Source organism: Sinocyclocheilus grahami, unplaced genomic scaffold (assembly GCF_001515645.1).
Source record: "Sinocyclocheilus grahami isolate Dianchi unplaced genomic scaffold, SAMN03320097.WGS_v1.1 scaffold91.1, whole genome shotgun sequence".
In the NCBI taxonomy this organism is placed as follows: Eukaryota; Metazoa; Chordata; class Actinopteri; order Cypriniformes; family Cyprinidae; genus Sinocyclocheilus; species Sinocyclocheilus grahami.
In genome coordinates, this window is record NW_015505270.1 from 2,095,943 (window position 1) to 2,115,634 (window position 19,692).

Below are 19,692 nucleotides of genomic sequence, written 5' to 3' on the forward strand. Positions count from 1 at the left end.
TTTGCACCAGTCTTCTGCTGTCCAATCCTTGTACTTCCAGCAGAATTTCAGTCTGTCTTCGACGTTTTTCTTGGAGAGAAGTGGCTTCTTTGCTGCCCTTCTTGACATCAGGCCGTGGTCCAAAAGTCTTGGCCTCACTGTGCGTGCAAGTGCTCTCACACCAACCTGCTGCCATTCCTGAGCAAGCTCTGCACTGGTGGTGACACGATTCCGTAGCTGACTCCTCAGGAGGAGACGGTCCTTCCACTTGCTGGACACTCTGGGACGTCCTGAAGTCTTCTTCACTGCAGTCGAACCTCTCTCCTTGAAGTTCTTGATGATCCAGTAAATGGTTCTTTCAGGTGCAATATTCTTTGTAGCAATTTCTTTGCATGTGAGGCCATTTTGATGCAAAGTGATGATGGCTACACGTGTTTCTTTGGAGGTAACCATTGCTAACAAGATTGCTAACAATGATTGGAAGCGCTTCTTCCCTCCTTTTATAGCAATCAGTCTGCTCTTACAATCTAATTAGTATGATAGTGATTTCACCTGACTAGTACTCATTCACACTTTCACGTGTGCTGCTGATATGATTAGCCAATTAATGTCATTGTTTTTTTGGTGAAAAGTAAGTTTTTTGGCCAATGACGCTTTTAACAATTATTTAAAATGCATCTGATCACCCTACACAATAATCTAGAAACCGTGTGAATGAACACCACAACAGCTTAAGCAGCAAACTTTGCAAAACACAAAATTTGTCTCTGCCAAAACTTTTGACCATGACTCTAGTATGTACGAATTGTATTTATACTACACCTATGCATAGATCATGGATGCCTCCAAAAATCGCATCGTCTCCGAGTTGATACCTTTACGTAATTACTTTGTAAACATTAAAAAAGTACATTCTATGTAGTATGAATGTGTGTAGTGTGAATGCAATCTGGACGTATTATGTTCATGCAACCTTACCATCAGTTGCGTTGCCTCACTGCACTCCCGTGGACTCATGGGATTGTAAAGTGTCCATTGGATGTGTACTTCAGATCCTTTTGTCTACTATGTAGTAGGAAAAGTATGATTTCAGATGCAGCCCTCGATTTCACTTTACATTGTAGTATCCAACCAATGGCAGAAATGGAGAAATTGAGTCTTGGGCATTATATATACTGTATATATATATATATATATATATATATATATATATATATATATATATATATATATAGTTTCCTTGGTTGGTAGATGCACTGGGGACCTGATTATAGCACTTAAAACCTGGAATAGTCAGATTTTCATGATATGTCACCTTTAAGGTCCTAAAAGGAAATAGCTATTTAGACTATGACATTCGTAGCAAGCAAAATGGATTTTATAAGGTGAATATTTCCCACTTCCCACATTTGATTGGATGCGTCATGTTTGAACCCATCTGTGATTGCACCTCAGCCAAACTTTATATTTATAGAAGTTGCTGTGTTGCACTTTAAACAGTGTACAGTTAGGCTAATAAACTGTTTTTATTCATATTAATAATTAACAATATTAATATAATCAACATAATAATGACAATTAATATTTATCGAATACTGTTGTCTTTTGTAGCAATTCATCTTATTTCTTCAGAAGACAGTAGATAATTATGAAAAGGATCATTTGCAGCCCTGAATTCAAAGTTCATTTATTCTATACATATGTAAACTGTTCATATTGTGTATCTACTCAAAATGATTGATTATTGTATAGTATTCATATCTAAAGTGTGTTTCTACCACGTACCAGTCAAACCTGCATGATGGACTTTGCTACATTTGGATAAAAATGTACACTTTACAAATAAAAATGAGATCATTATGGCCTCTATAAGTGCCTTTATAGAGATTAAGATGACTATAAAATCCTCATACCTTGAAGTTCTCCTCTGTCAACCCTTCGTCTGTTTTGGCGCTGCGGATCATGGCTGCAACATATCGCTTTACCAAGTTTCTGATCACCTCCTAAAAACAGCCACAAACCGGACAAACTTCAATATATTTTTCTTGACATATTACCTTCTGATCTACAAATAACCCTGCTTTCCTCTTCAATATGAATCACAAAGGAGGGGATGATATATTCTCGGGTGGGGTGAGATAGGGTGATGGGCTTTGAATGTGATTGGCATGCGCATATTTTGTGATTCCAGTTTAATAAGCGGTGAAAATCAGTTTTTGGCATATTCATGACATATGTATTAACTGGAGGTGAAAATCTGGGCGTGCATTCATTAGCATTTATTTGCATATCCAATAAAGAATGAGCCAGCGGTGGCTCTCAAAACCCACTTACTCACAACAACAACAAAACAGCTATTGCAATATCCGCTACTGCAGCTCTTGATTGTTGGGGAGAAATATTTGTCTGTAGAAATTATATACAACATCTCCCTCACAACAGACCCTGCTTAAAGGAATCAGTCACCCAAAAATTACAACTCTGTCATAATTTATTCATCCCTATTTTTTCACAGAATATAAAAGAAGATATTTTGAACAATCATCACACAGCTCTTGCCATACAACAACATAATAAGCACAGCTGTCAAGCTCAACAAAAAAAAAGTATCAAAACCGTCACATGACTCGGTATTCCACTACAGTGCTGCGTACGAAATCACATACATCTATTCATAATAGATGTTCATTACAGTGTTGTGACCTGCACCAGAGGTTGCTGGACTCTGGTCGGCTATGTATTAATGCCTTAGCAATCAGCAGGGATCCAGTGGTTATAAAGTTCAAAGCAGGACAGGGTGTAATGCAGTTAGAAGAAGTAATGAATATGCATTGATAAGCTAATTAACATAATATTTCGTTTCAGTGTGATCATGCACTATTTATTTCAAGCAGCTTTAAAATCCCATCTACATGATTTTTCTCTTTGTACACTCTAAAAAATATAACCCAGCGCTGGGTTAAAAAGGGACAAACCCAGCTATTGGGTTGTTTAGACCCAGCGGTTGGCCGCTGGGTCAAAACAACCCAATAGCTGGGTTTGTTCCTTTTTAACCCAGCGCTGGGTTATATTTAACCCAGCATTTTTTAGAGTGTAAGCTCCTAGAACTATCATTTACAAAAAGACATGCAAATTATGCAATGTGCAACGCTCTAATAACTCATTAATATGCATGATACCCATATGCTAATGTTTGTTTTCTCATTTAAATAAACTGTTGGAATTGTTAACATTAAAAGCAAGATTTGAATCCAACAAAATGGTTTAATAACACGGATGCCAAAGTGTGATGTGTACGGCCAAATGCCATTACCTGGTAGTGCTGGTTCTGAATGAGGTTATCGGCATGCCTTTCCTGAAACAGATAACAATAACAAATTTCAACAGTAAATATGTGGCATTATGTAATACTTATGATCCAAAGGTGAATAGTTTGAACTAACCTAAAGTAGTTCCAGTTACTGTTATTTTAGTATAATTGATTATACTAGTATAGTTATTGTTAATATTTAGCATTTTTGTTTTTATATTTTCTGTTTTCACTTTTATTTTTAAAGTGTTTTGTCATTTTAATTATCTTTCGAATATCTATATGGTTTTAGTTTTTAATTTATTAGCTTGTTTGATTTATTTTAGCACTTCAAGTTAAACTAAACTAAAATGGAAAAATGTTGGCAAGTAGCTAAAATAAAAGAATTTAAAAAATAAAATCAGTTGCATTTATTTTCTTAAAAACTTTTCTCAACTGTTTGTTTTATGATAACATCCCTGAATAGTTCACCAAATTTTTTTTAACTGTCATCATTTATATACCTTCATCTGTTTCCAAACCTGCATGACTGACTTCCATGGAACACAAAATATAGTGTTTGAAGTAAAAAAATGTTTATGTATGACAATGAAAAGTATATATAGCTTTGAAAGGTGCATCATAAATGTGGTCCATGTGACTTCTGAAAGCCTTCTCAAACCATATAATAACTTTTCACTTTTAAAAGGCTTCACAGCTTCAGTCCCCATTCATTGTAACTGAATGAAAAAGAGCGACCAGCACTTTGTGTTGCATAGAAGAAAGTCATACAGTTTTGAAACAACACGAGGGTGAATAAATGATGAATGAATTTTCATTTTCGCACAAACTGTTCCTCGAAATGACCTGAAACCCTCTGAAAGCATTTGACATGCATATTCTTCACTGCAATGCCAGCTACGAATTCAAAAAGAAATGATAGCAGCCTTACATAATGATTGTTAAACCCCAAACTGTGTGCTCCATGTGCTGTGTGTGGGAGAATGTGGGTGAGCACGCTTGCAGAAACAGTAGAGCCCACCTCACAGTGGAGAGAAGTTCGACTGATCGAAAGATGTCAGGGGAATTGGTATGGTTGAAGCGGGGTTGCCTAGCAACCAACATCGGCCTATAGGGCAACTTGAGGCAGGATGCCAAATAGACAAGCCCTGGCAGGTTAAATCCAAACATTATTTAATGGCAGGACATCCATGAAACCATTGAAAATGCAATTTAGGATTTATGAAGGTTTATTAGCATCCTTAATGTTAAAATTATTATTATTATTAGCATTATCATAATTATCAAAATGTGCAAGATTCATCTTTTTTTGGCTTTAATATATTTTTCAGATGTTAGTAGGCCATTCTGAGAGCTCACACTTTGAAATCGAGGGGTTTCTTTTGGTAAAGTACAGTCAAAAATGTTGAAAATCTTGAATACATGTCAGTGTACATTACGTTTTCTGAAAAAATGTAATAAACGCTTTCTTGTGTAAATTAAGCTTCTTGATGTCTTTGTTGTCACATTTACAATTATTCAGTGAATTTTCGCAAGCAAAAGCCAGTTCATTCAATAAGAATCCATACAAACTGAAATTTTGTATGAGGGTGAAAGATTTCCCAACAGATTTTGCAGGTTTTGTCCTAGAATTAGCCAATCAAGATGACTGCACTTGCGAATTTAAAGATTTCTAATAAATGAAGAAAATGACTTGACTGCCTTCGGAACGAATACTCTAAATTAAATCAGTTTCAAACCGAATGACTCGATAATGACGTCATAATAATTGTAATTAAACTTTAAAAAAAACATTAAAAAACATTGCAACAAAATGCAATCACGGAACCGCCGGCGCCGCTGATCAGAGTCTATGCACAGAATAATTTATTCAGGGGTAGAGGAGAATCTAAAAATATTGTTTGTTTTGATATAAACATTTCAAAATGGACCATATTCATAAAAAGACATTTGGTGTATTTACAATTTGCAACCCGAACATGACCGTCACAACCTCGAACTTCATTCACCACATGTTAAACAGTTTCTTATGGATAATTTGCCTAATATCTAAAGATTATGACGATATTTTGTATATGTAGCTTGTCTTTAGATCCCCATTAATTATTAACCTTGTTAATAGGCTAATCATTAATATCACGTTTTGTAGTTTCAATTAAAAAAAATGTTTGTTTAGAAACTTAGTGCTTTAAACACGTAGACTGTTTAGTTTAGAATATTCCAGCTGGGATGGTTGTGATTTTTTTCCCCACCAACACTTTTTTTCCATGGTGACACATCAAGCTTGCCACCTGACATCTCAAAGTCAAAATATTCATGAACTTGTTAACTAAACTTAAGTATCTGACATTCCGATTTTCAGAAATGTTTAAGTAAATATATTCTGTCTTTTACTTTTATTTTATTTTTTATTTTTTTAGAATGAACATGTTGATCGATAACTAGGAGAAGAATAGTGTAAACCTTATAGTTACCTACACAATGTGTGATTGACATGAATAAAATCCGTCATCATATTATGATTGAAAGGTTGTTTTCTCTGTTATTATTATTGATAAGCATGATACACTCTAAAAAAGCTGGGTTAAATACAACCCAGTGCTGGGTAAAATAGGGACAAACCCAGCAATTGGGTTGTTTTGACCTAGTAATTGGGTTACTACCCAGAAGGTTGGGTTAAACATTTAACCCAACCGCTGGGTCAAAACAGCCTAATTGCTGGGTTTGTCCCTATTTTACCCAGCACTGGGTTGTATTTAACCCAGCTTTTTCTAGAGTGTATGGCATAATAAAACTGATAACATTTGTTTATGCATCACAATTTTGCATTTATTATCAGCTGTTTAACATTTGTATTCTTATAGAGATTGTTATAATTGCTATAATTACACATACACACACACACACACACACACAGCATTCTCTCTCACCAGCCTTCTGATGACAATCAACTGTCACTCATCAGCCCTGCATTAAAGCATTAATGTTGAATTTTATTGTTTTTGTGAGTTGTACTCACTACTGTATTTATTACAGTTTTTCACTTCTGTAAAGTGAATGCAAATTGTATTTGAATGTTCTGATTTACAGCAGTGAATAAATGCCATTCTTCATTGTTTATTGCTGATTTCAAAGCTTTCTGAATTTTAAATGATTTGGATATCTACAGTTCTACATATAAATACACAACATAAGATTGACCCCTCTGTATTAATTGTGGCCCCTATTGTGCCCCCCATTTGAAAAAATCCTAGACTCGCCCCTGACTATCAACTACAGGCTATCACAGTTTTTGGCTAGATGCAAATGAAACATATTACATCCTGTTGGACCCATTGATGGAGTCTTAATTCGCCCATGGTTGGATCCAACTGGTAAAAAAATAAAAATTAAATTTGGTGCTGGTTAAGTATGTACTAAAATATATACTATCAGGTATTGCTCGCTGAATGTCACTACAGGACACAAGAAAAGAGGGACTATCAACTACAGGCTATCACAGTTTTTGGCTAGATGCAAATGAAACATATTACATCCTGTTGGACCCATTGATGGAGTCTTAATTCGCCCATGGTTGGATCCAACTGGTAAAAAAAAATAAAATAAAATTTGGTGCTGGTTAAGTATGTACTAAAATATATACTATCAGGTATTGCTCGCTGAATGTCACTACAGGACACAAGAAAAGAGCGATCTGTATAGCTGTGCTGCTCTAGAATTTATGAATTTGCTTACTAGCTAAAGTTATTTTAATAAATTTTTAAAGGGGCTATATGAAAGCATTTTCAAGTATTAATCACTTTTTATTGCCAATGTGTGAACAGCATGTAACGAAACTTAAAAAATGAGATGCAACCTGACTGATTGTTATGTGAAGGAAGGTGGTTTGCCGGGAAAATCCAAAGGAAACAATCATAACGTTGTAAATGGAATGAACCTCGTCTGTTGACCTGATGTTGGTGAGTCACGTTCACTCACTGTTTTGGCCATCACTCCCTCATAAGCATGGAGTGTGTACATGAGCACGGCCAGTAAGTTACTGGTTGCAGTTCACTTAATGGCCACTGGTGTCGTTAATAACAAGGGTTTCTGAATTTTACATGGAGTCCCTTTAACAGCTCAATATCAGCATTTTTAGGAGTTAATCTTGATATATTGGATCCATGTATGCGTCTTAAAGTGACAGCAGCCTAACATACCTGCTGCTGTCTATATCCTTAATTGTAATCAGACAATAAGACAACGAGAAAATAACTGCTCTTGACTGAATTACTAAAGAAGCTTTAACAATGATCAATCTACATTTAATTCATAGAGAAAAGACTGCAGTTTTATTTTACATTTGATTATTCAATTTATGTTATTTCTTACTAAAATGCTACTGTTAGACTGATAACATATAGGATCTTTATAATAATCTTTATTTCATTTATATATTTCCTAAATTCTATTAGTCCTATTTTTTGTTATTTTCATCTTTGTGCTTATTGTTTACTAATAAAGATCAAATAAATAAAAAATAACTATATTGTGATATACATCGTTATATGAAATAGAATTTTTGGTCATACTGCCCACCTCTTGAGGATAAAGATAACGTTTTTCATTAAAACATTTTTCTGTCTGTGGAAGGTCAGTTTTGTGTGTCTTCAAAGTTTTACAATGTGAAGAATAAATTATTAAGCTGAAATAAATAGACTCCATCCTGGCTAATGCTCAATAATATTTTAGTGTCTAGTGTTAGGATTAAAGAATATGTTGTTTATAAGTTATAACTCTTTCTCTTATGTGTGTATCTAACTCCACTATTATTAAATATGTTGTACCTTACTCGACTATAATGGCACTGTCTTTTGCACTTCATCGTCTGTTGACCTGATGTTGGTGAATCACGTTCACTCACTGTTTTGGCCATCACTCCCTCATAAGCATGGAGTGTGTACATGAGCACGACCAGTAAGTTACTGGTTGCAGTTCACTTAATGGCCACTGGTGTCGTTAATAACAAGGGTTTCTGAATTTTACATGGAGTCCCTTTGACAGCTAAATATCAGCATTTTTAGGAGTTAATCTTGATATATTGGATCCATGTATGCGTCTTAAAGTGACAGCAGCCTAACATACCTGCTGCTGTCTATATCCTTAATTGTAATCAGACAATAAGACAACGAGAAAATAACTGCTCTTGACTGAATTACTAAAGAAGCTTTAACAATGATCAATCTACATTTAATTCATAGAGAAAAGACTGCAGTTTTATTTTACATTTGATTATTCAATTTATGTTATTTCTTACTAAAATGCTACTGTTAGACTGATAACATATAGGATCTTTATAATAATCTTTATTTCATTTATATATTTCCTAAATTCTATTAGTCCTATTTTTTGTTATTTTCATCTTTGTGCTTATTTTTTACTAATAAAGATCAAATAAATAAAAAATAACTATATTGTGATATACATCGTTATATGAAATAGAATTTTTGGTCATACTGCCCACCTCTTGAGGATAAAGATAACGTTTTTCATTAAAACATTTTTCTGTCTGTGGAAGGTCAGTTTTGTGTGTCTTCAAAGTTTTACAATGTGAAGAATAAATTATTAAGCTGAAATAAATAGACTCCATCCTGGCTAATGCTCAATAATATTTTAGTGTCTAGTGTTAGGATTAAAGAATATGTTGTTTATAAGTTATAACTCTTTCTCTTATGTGTGTATCTAACTCCACTATTATTAAATATGTTGTACCTTACTCGACTATAATGGCACTGTCTTTTGCACTTCAAATGATTGCTTGCAAATATTTTATGCATTTTTGTATTTTCAAATTACAATCATTCAGTGTTCTTTTTTGCAAACATACTTCGCAAAAATATCACTGCAGATATTCTTTACAACTTAAAAGTACTTAAAAGTAGGCTACGTAAATCTCAGTTATACAAACAAATAAGCAAAAGTCAACCTGCCATATCAAGCAAGACCACAGGGAGATGGACTGCATGTAAACTAATAAACAGATCCATTCAGAATTGCTAAACAAACCAAAATACAATGAAAAATGTAAACATTCTGATTAAATGAAAAAAAACTCAGCGATCTGAAGGCTGCCCGGTTGCTAAAGAAACAGTCAAGGTTCTGAGACGCACACTTAGGACTGCGCATGCGCAATGGCTGGTCTAGCCTGAAAAATAAACTTTTTTTAACGCTGTTTGAGCAAAAGAAGCAACATTTATGAGACAGTTGTTGTCAGATTTCATTGGTGATTTCAAATATGAAATTTAATCATAAGCTTGGTGAACAGTTTTGGAAAAATTGATGTTTCCTGATTCAAAGAGATAGGAGCTGCACTTGCATGCCCAAGAAGCGTTTCAAAGATGGCTGCCAAGTGACATGACTTGCCTTAAAGGGACTTTGGTTCTCTCTGTCAAAACAGGTGATCGTGTCTGTGTTTGGAGCATCTGATGCATCTGATCCTCACAAACTTCTCCAAAACGACCATCCATTATTAAAACACTCGCTGCACATTAATTTTGACAACTACGTGAATATGCTGAACTGTGTTCAAGCAGAAATATAATGTTATAGTGATCACGGTTCATTTACGCATCAATAGTAATGAGTACACGTGCGCCTAATGTACGACTCCTGTATGTCACTATAATCATCTTTACCTTGAACACAATCGTCATCCATCAAAACTTTACTAGCGCGACACTGGCTAGAGTCTAGAATTAGCACGTACATGAAAAAGTTTTTTGAGTGATATGAGCCAAAGAAGCACTAATTATGATGAAATAGTTGTTGTCAGATTATATTTCTGATTTGAAATATGTTATAGTTAACAGTGATGTATATTTTGGTCTTCTTTCACTATAAGAAGATCTGTACTTGTATGAGTTGAAATAGCTGCCCAAGGGCATATATATATGACTGCCTTGTGAACTGACTTGTCTTAAAGGAACCAAGGAACTCCAGGTTGGTTGCAATGGTGTTCTGAATGGGTGCTTCTCTCTCTCTCTTTTTTTTTTTGCCTGTTTAATCATCCACCAGGCCAAATCAGATTTTTTTTTTTAGAAAATGATTAGCAAACCTTTCTTCAATAAACCACATGCTTCGAGATGTAAATCATGTCCACAGCACAAACAAAATATAATACTCAGGATACAGAGTTAACAAAGGACGAGCAGAGTAGCTTGCCTTCACTATTTCTTCACTATTCTTCAAAAATCACTGTTTATAATGACAATTATGCTGTTTTTGTTTGCTTTTGTCAAGGACTGTGTTACATCATTGAATGAAAGCTATAATGTGCCACCCACGCGCATACAGAAGGAAAGCGCACTGTGCATTACCGTGAACTCTTTGAGGTTTTCGTGTTTACACTCGTCCTCATGCCTAGACTCTCCATGTCCACACAGACGGCAGTGCAGCCACACACACAGGTACCACACAGACTTTGGACTAGGTATGATGTTGAAGGGTGGTGGTAACGTCCCTCCCTCATCAAAGTAGCTCATCCACAGCTTGGTGCGAGCAAATTTCCACTCAATGTCCGCGTGATCCTACAGCAGAGAAACAGACAGCCAGTTGGATGGAGGACAGTGCTGAAAGTGCCAATTGGGATAGTGTCCCAGACTGGCTTTTGTTGCTGCGAAATTCATCTTGTGACTGGATGATGTGCGCTTACTCAGAATTGTGTTTACTTGGATAACAGTTCCCATTGTGAGACACATGCAGGGGTGAAAATGCCTCTAAATGCAGCTTATATAAACACAAAACTAACATGCTGAAAAATACACAGATATGAACCCATCTGACTGTAACAAAACTGCTAAAATATGATGATCTTTTAGTAAGATACTAATGGATTTAATATTCAATACATACACAAAAACATTATGTAATGTAAGAATATTAAACATTTTGAGGGGAATTCACATCCAGAAAACCTGTATAAACATAAAACTGGACATTATATCATAGACGGGGGTCCTAAAGACCCTCATGATTGTCAGAAATCAAGACCCTTGATATCAAATAATTTGATCTTTTTATGACAAGACATTTGTTGAGGATTAAAAAAGTCATGTGGTGCAACTTCCAAAAACTGATTTATGAATAATTGAATAATTCATGATTTTTATTTAAAAAAATAACTTGGAAAAAATTTTTATTTAAAGCTTTTCTGCACACTTTTTATTTGATGGTTACACCACATTACTTTTTTTTTTTTTATATTAAAGTTTTTCAAAACCAAAACAATACACAAAGAACAGAAGGAATATTAATAGCTTGGCACACGTTTTAAACAAGATTTTGGTCATGGACACTCGTTTTTTGTGTTGTTAATTGCACAAATACAATACAAGTAGCTGTTAGTTTTATCAGTTGTTTTATTTAAAGCTTTTCTGCACACTTTTTATTTGATGGTTACACCACATTACTTTTTTTTTTTATATTAAAGTTTTTCAAAACCAAAACAATACACAAAGAACAGAAGGAATATTAATAGCTTGGCACACGTTTTAAACAAGATTTTGGTCATGGACACTCGTTTTTTGTGTTGTTAATTGCACAAATACAATACAAGTAGCTGTTAGTTTTATCAGTAAGGCACATTATCATATTCCTTATTTTTAAAGATTTTAGCCACTTTTCAGTTGGTCGCCCAACTAAACTTGCTAAATACCATCTTGGCAAGGTTAAGATTAAGACCAGATGTTCTTTTTAGCAGGATATTATTTATATCTAGCAAATGTACTTAATTTAAATATGACAGAGCTATTTCAGAACATTTAGCATCTGGTCAAACTCATTGCAAGTAGTTTTTGCTCTGAAATACTGTTTGCAAATTTCTTTTTTTAGTGAATTTGAATTTTGGCCACATTTAAAGAGGGCATGATTAAAACTGATTTTAGACATTAGGTTGCTCTAATACTCTCAAACGTTCTTTCAATACCAAACAATTTATGTGAAAGTAGTGTAAACTTTACAATATAAAAATAATCATCAGTATCTGATGGCACTTACAGCAATGAGTTGGTAAGAGTTGTTCATCATAGCGATGAGCATGTTCAGCAGCACCACCAGTGAGATGACATTATAAGTGCCGAACATGGTGGCCCCCACAAACTCGGTAAACTCATGACGAGCCTTCACATTGGTGACATACAGATTCAACAGCCCAAACACAGACCAGAAGAGAGACTGAAGAGTTTCAAATAGCCTGAGAAGTCAAAGAGAGAGAGGGAAATAAAGAAAGACACAAAGTGAGAATTGTCATATCTCCAGCTTCTCCCAAACAGACATATACACACCAAGTGATGTACTGTATATAGGAAAATTAGAATTGAAATGGAACTGAATTGGAATGGTTCTAAGCTATTTTTCCTCAACAGCCTGCAACTTGTAAAAATTACATACTGTTTAAAAAAAAAAAATCAAATACAGCCAAGAAGAAAACAAACTGTAAACTTTTTCAATTATAATTTATTTTAATAATAACGATAATTTACTTATCCCAGTTTAATAAGCATAGACAAACATAAAGAAAGGCATTTTTCGCTGAATCCATCGGGACACTGTAACTTACTGTAAGTGACCAAATACGTAAGAATGTATAATTAAATATTTATTATAGCTAACTTTAAACACAAACTTGACAAACCCTTGTTTGAATGTTTTGAAGTTTTTTTAACTCCTTTAAAATGGATGGATGAATGGAAGGATGGCTGGAAAGATAATGGTAGACATATGAAAGAGATACAGACAGACAGACAGACAGACAGACAGACAGACAGATAGATAGATAGATAGATAGATAGATAGATAGATAGATAGATAGATAGATAGATAGATAGATAGATAGATAGATAGATAGATAGATATGGAGATATGGGACATCCAATTCAAATTCATATTTATTTTCATATGGGGAGCCGCCAATTCAATTAAAATTGTTCCTCCTGTTATGCACTGAATGTGGATAGTATTTTTTCCTGACCGTTTTTACTTTGAACAAATCAAATATAAGCCCTCTCAGAAGTAGTTTGGAAATATATTGTTCTCATTGAAATCTCTTCCCATTTCTGAACACACTATTACTGCACAGCCTTGAGCAACAGATTCTCATCATTACACAACAGTTGATGGATGCCACGCTGCTCTATAAATTTGTCTTCGTCCTATGAGATCAAGTGATTCTGCAAGGCTCATGCTATGATGTGAAATTTCAGGAAGATCATAACCATTTCCACTCTTGTTTCCTCTCTCGTTTCTTTCTCATTTTGATCTCTGCAGGAGGTCAGCATTACGCTGCTTGTGGCATCTGTGGCCACATTATATTCATTGATCAAGTTGACCAAAGTGTCGGTTTGGGTTTTGTAATAGGTGCATCATAGTTCATTTATTTCGATTATTATCAAAGCTATAAGACCTCTGTTACTGCAAAGCCAAGCAGGGAGCTTGACTGTTGAGCCAAGTCATTATCATCTAATGTCTAATGTCCTCAACATGCAGGACGTTTTTACATCTGACTCTAGGAAAACAGAAAATATGTTCAAGCCAAAAAAGCTGAGCTGGTTTGTGGTCTTAGCTGGCCATGGCTGGTTTAAGATGGTCTCTCAGCCTAGTCCAGCTGGTGCTCAGCTAGTTTAGCTGTGTTCCAGACTGACTAGCTGAAAAGTGACCAAAACCCTTCTAAAACCAGACAACAGACCAGTCTGACCAATTTAGGTTCAGGTCAGGCTCAGAGACCAACTAGATCAGCTTGAACCAGCTGACAAACTACTTTAATGTGGTTAACATTGTTTTTAGCGAGCCCCATTCAGTCTAGACTCAAATTTATCTTGGCTTCAGAAAATTGTTTCTCAAGTTGTATTGACCACTTTTATTAGACACTCTTCTGAAAAAAAATAAAGCTAGTTTCTGGTTTTCTTTAGTGATTTTGCCTGGTCAGGCTGGTCTGTTGACTGATTTTTGCCACTTTTTAGCTGGATGCCCAACTAAAATAGTTAGATATCCTCTTAGCAAGGCTAGAAGACCTGATTAAGCAAACCATCTTAGGCTGGTTTTAACTGTTCTTTGTCTATTTGTCATTTTTGGACCTTGACAGCCACTGGTCACCATCTACTTTCAGTTTATGGAAATTAAGTGCACTTATTTGTATTGAAGGTGCACATGAAGTGTATTTCAAGCTTAAAAGCATATAAACATTTTTTTTAAAACTGTACTTATAGATAATATAATGTTAATTAAATAAAAGGCCACTTAAATGTACTTAAAGAGAGTATACTTTCATGACTATGTTCCTTAACACACTTAAGTACAGTGTACTTGCTTATAATATCACATCAAAAGTTTTACTTTCAGGTATATTTTAAATAATCGTGTTAATAATCTTTTGTCTTTTTATAGAAGTACACTTATTTTGATGTGTTTACTAACATAATAAAGCACATGTAAAGTACTTGAATACAATTTTAACTGTAGTGTGTTTTTCGCTATTACATTTAAAGTGAATATATTTTATATTTTAAATCTACTAAATTCCAACTTCAGCTTTACAAATATGTTTAAATAAGTGCTATGCACGTTTCAGTAGAAATTGCATTAAAGTATATCCTTGTTTATTATAAATGCTAAGTACATTCAGTAGTACACTTTAACCATATTTGTATGAAAATAAAATGAATTATGAAATTACATGCAGCACTCAAAAGATCAGCTGCTTTTAATATAAATTATGTATTATATAATTATAACTATAATGTATTTTTATTTAATTGCTAGTAACATGCAGTTATGTGTGTGAAAACATTACATTCAGTTTGCACTTATTCTTTTAAAGTACTCTTTTTAAAGGGGCTATATGTAAGATTTTCATGTATTAATCTCTTTTTTATTGCCAATAACAAAACTTTAAAAAAGTTTTGGGGGGGGAATTCCTCCAATCATAAACAAGCTAGCGTGACAACACTTAATCTGCACATGCTCGGTAGGATTCTCTCTCTGCCTGTGAAAAAGGAGCACAATCATTATACCTAAGCAGAAGTTTTTAACAAAAAACTGATTTTGAGGTATGAAAGTTACTTTTTGGATGCACAGTACTTTTTCTTCTGCTGTCTAAAGTTTCGATGACTGAGAATTTAAACTTACATACATTTTTATCTTATTGATACAACAGCAGTAAAGTCATTACTTTGAGGTAGGCTTTTATTTGAGATACAGTGGGTTAATATGACTTATTTTTCAGTGTTACAATTGCCCCCAAACACTGTTGGGGGGCAACACCCACAAGGGGGCAATCGTAACACTCTTGACTTCTTGCATTCAATTTAATATTATAGTCCTGTCCTTATTAGTGAAAATATAACAATTGTATTATTAATTAGTGCACCTATATTTGTTTCTTGTATCAAAAGATGACTAGTGTATTTCAAGTAGTCTGTGAGTTATGCAAATGCAAAATTTGCAATTGAATTGTAGAGCTAGTGCAAACATATCCACATCGCTAGGACCAGATGCTGTCATTTTTGTTGTGTTTATTTTGTTATTGAGAGGAAAGCGTGCAGCACATATTTACATATTCATCTAAACACTAAATGGATGTTCACTAATAGTATATCTAGGTATTTACAACTTCTGTTTACTTTTAAGCAAAGTACAAAAAAGTACGAACTTGGTTGTGAGCATGTTCAAATTACGTGTGCACGCCAAGCGGCAACCTCCCGCTCTCTCTCGTGAAGCCAAAACGGAAGTGACTTAAACTGCAATTCATCAACTGGCTGCAAAAGGGAGTCAATCCCATAGACTCCCCATGTTAAAATGCCCAACTTTACAGCAAAAAAAAACATGTTTACAACCTGGTTCAAAAAATTATTTTGGTCTTTATAGTTAATTTTGCCCTTCATGACAACTGTGAGGGCGGTGAATTTTTTAATAACTCATCCGTTTAAATTATATTAAGCTTTAAAGTTCTGCATAATTAAGGGCGTGACCACTTGAGTGACTGGTGGATTGCCGCTGCTGTCACCGGCGTCGAGCTCGGTGGGTGCGGTTTCAGCAACCAGCTCCCGCCTCTTTGCCCATTTTCGATTACGCGTGGTGACGCGCTGCCAAGATGGCAGCCCACTTTGAGCTTCAAATACGCTCTTCGGAAACCTATGGGTGATGTCACGGGTGACTTTTTTATACAGTCTATGGTGCACGCGTGTCGCTAATAACAAATGTTTCTGAATTCTACATATACAGTAGCCTCTTTAAAAGTTTGCTAAAGTGTACTTCTTTTTAGCCGTGATATTCTACGAAAAGAACTTCAAAATATATTTCACTCACGTAGAGAAGGCATTGTTCTGTTTCTCACAACGGATCCCTTTGCAGTGGTTGGGCTCTTCGGACGCCTTCGTCTCATAGTAGAAGTAGAGCTGGTTGAGGCCGTTGGCGAAGGCCAGCAGCACCAGACAGTAGATGAAAAGAAACTTGAGGATATCCAGCAGCATGCGGCCGAGAGAGATCTGCAGTGGGCCCAAGTGAGAGTTCGCGGTGAACAGAGAGATGAGACGCAGCGAGCTGAAGATATTGGCGATGGCGAAGAGAGCCTCTGCGATGAGCGTAGGGTGCCACATCTCCCACTCCACACGAGGACGGGAGCTGTTGTACTGATGGAGAGAGAAGATATGAGAGATAAATGAAGACAGTTCTAGTTCCTGGTACGAACTATTTGCAAGTGGTCTTCTGCGATGGTATCAACTCTAGTGCTGTAGATTTCATAAAAATGCTGTTATCAACCTTAAAGTAGGCCACCATTTTAAGAGATATAGTGGCCAGGTAGAGGGAGTTCATCGCAAAATCCATTAGGTTCCACCAGTCATGGATGTACTCTGTGAAACCGCCATCCCACATCTCTTTAATCTCCGCCCAGATGAAGCCTGCAAGGACCAAAATTAAAAATGAAAAATATTACAATAACTGCACAACAGTACAAAAAGTGCAGTTCCTCCACCAGTGTTTCCCATAGATTGATTTATTTGTGGCGGCCCGCCACAATATCAAAACTGACCGCCACAAATAGATTTTCCAAAAGGCTTTGACTTTGTTGAATAAACATGAGTACTGCACGTTTCAAAATCGAAACCCGGTGCAGGTGTTTTTATATAACTGTGTTTCTGAAGGAAACCGCCTGTCTTCAGAAAATTTTGGATGTCGTTTTCATTTCTTCTTGCATGTAATGTCTGATAAAGCAGCGTTTGTGAGCGGAGTGCTGCTTTGTGTACAGCGGCTACCGGAGAAACCTCTGTTTCTCCTGCTCTACAAGCGCCTCCTGCTGGCAGAGAATGAATTTGCATATATGCCGCCACAAATAGAGTGCAAGTCTGTGGGAAACACTGTCCACTTTCACTACATAACCCCTATATGGCAAGGTGAACACATTTTTTTTTAAAGTTAATAATGGCTGTGTTAAGATCAAAATAATTCTGGACAATCGTCCCACCCTGCCCCTCGGGGCCTCTGTAACATGTCCCCAAACTTAATTAATTGAAATGAACTTTTAACATTTACATTTAATCATTTGGCAGACGCTTTTATCCAAAGCGACTTACAGTTGAGGAATACAGAAATACAGGAACAGAAAGCAGAAAACATACGATTATTGTTAGGCTAACATATATACATTTTCATTGCTCCACTGCCTAGTGCTCATATTCAGAGAAATAAAGCAAACTCCGTTCTCACTGATTGCACCTGTCCTCCAGATTACAGATCATTTGTTTCAAGCCTCTACATCTGGGCTTGTGTTTGCTTTGAGAGAAAACCTCAAGCCATTATGATTGAGCCCTGGTGTAATCAATCCTGAACTGGGGGCTTGAGATATAATTTCCTCTGTTTTTGTCTTGAGGTCAATAAATTATGATATCAATAATTCATGAGTATTAATTTACTTCATGAGAGGGATAAAACCACTGCCATATCTATTTCCTGTGCAGTCGAACAGTTTTACTGCTTGAGAAATGAGCCAACTAAATGAATGTTACAGATCAGCGTTTCTTCATTATTTGAGCTAAATGGATATTTGAGACTAGATTTTTACACTTTGAATTCCAGCACAACAGTGTCCACCCATTTTATTTTTCCTAATAATTTTCTGCATGGGGATTTTAAAAATTCTGCTTTAAAGTGTTGTAGACAATGAAAAAGACTCTGAAAAGAAGTTTGAAAAGGTACATCCCATGTGCAAAAGTACACTTACTACATGAGCTAAAGAAGTACAGCATACTTTTAAAAAGTATGGAAAAATATTTCTGTATTATGGAAAAAATATAAATGTATTTTATTGAATATATTATATCTAATATATTATTAGATATCAGATATAATATATTATTATATCTAATATATTAAATAAATATATTAGATTATAAATATATTATATATATTTTAATATAGTTAATAGTTAATATAGTTTCAGACACTTAATTGCATCTGCAAGTGTTATTTAGAATGAAATGAAAATGTATAAGACTTTAAATTTATATTAAATGCAATTAGCTGATCTTAAAAAAGGTCTTAAGTACCTCTTTATTTGTATTTTCTTACTTCTACTGTCTTTGAAATATGGTTAAGTGTACTGCCAAATGTGCTGAGAAGTGTTAATAGTAAATTACAATACACGTTAATGTATTTTTTTATATTGAAACCTTTTATGCCATGCATTTAAATACATTTGTAATAATTAGTGCTGTCAAACGATTAATCGCGATTAATCACATACAAAATAAAAGTTTTTGTTTGCATAATATATGTGTGTGTTCTGTGTATATTTATTAAGTATATATATAAATGCACACCGATACAGTATATATTTTGAAAATATTTACATGTATTTACATGTCTATATTTATATTCATATAATTTATATTATAAATAAATTTATTTAATATATAAACATAACGTATTTTTCTGAAATACGTACATGCATGTGTGTGTATTTATATACATAATTAATATACACAGCACACATACATATAATATGTAAACAAACACTTTTATTTTGGATGCAATTAATCACGATTAATCGTTTGAAAGCACTAGTAATTACACATTTACATTAAAAATATATGAAGTTGAATTCAGATGCAAAAAGTGCCATCTGAAAATTTCTTCTAAAATTAGCATTTTTATCAGGCTCCTATGTTTATGTTCATTTATTTCACTTTAATGGCATAGAAAAGGACCTATACATTGCCATTAAAGTGAATTTTCTGAACCTAAACATACAAAAAATGCTAATTTTAGAAGACATTTTCAGATGGCACTTAGAGGCTTTTGCATCTGAACTCTTCATATTAACTTTAAATATAATATTGAATAACACACTACAGCTAAAATTATAATGAAGTACT

General features: G+C 34.7%; 1 protein-coding gene across 1 annotated transcript in view; it reads right to left on the minus strand.

Annotated features, from left to right (window-relative positions):
* The window catches only part of LOC107587277 (short transient receptor potential channel 5-like), a 44,449-nt gene that overhangs the window by 2,573 nt on the left and 22,184 nt on the right, over positions 1-19,692 (minus strand). Inside the window, exons 5-10 of the mRNA XM_016274995.1 lie at positions 17,081-17,220; positions 16,628-16,950; positions 12,323-12,518; positions 10,645-10,854; positions 3,293-3,334; positions 1,893-1,982 (exon numbers count right to left, since the gene is read on the minus strand). Coding sequence (XP_016130481.1) covers positions 1,893-1,982; positions 3,293-3,334; positions 10,645-10,854; positions 12,323-12,518; positions 16,628-16,950; positions 17,081-17,220 — 1,001 coding nt within the window. The remainder of the gene's footprint in view (positions 1-1,892; positions 1,983-3,292; positions 3,335-10,644; positions 10,855-12,322; positions 12,519-16,627; positions 16,951-17,080; positions 17,221-19,692) is intronic.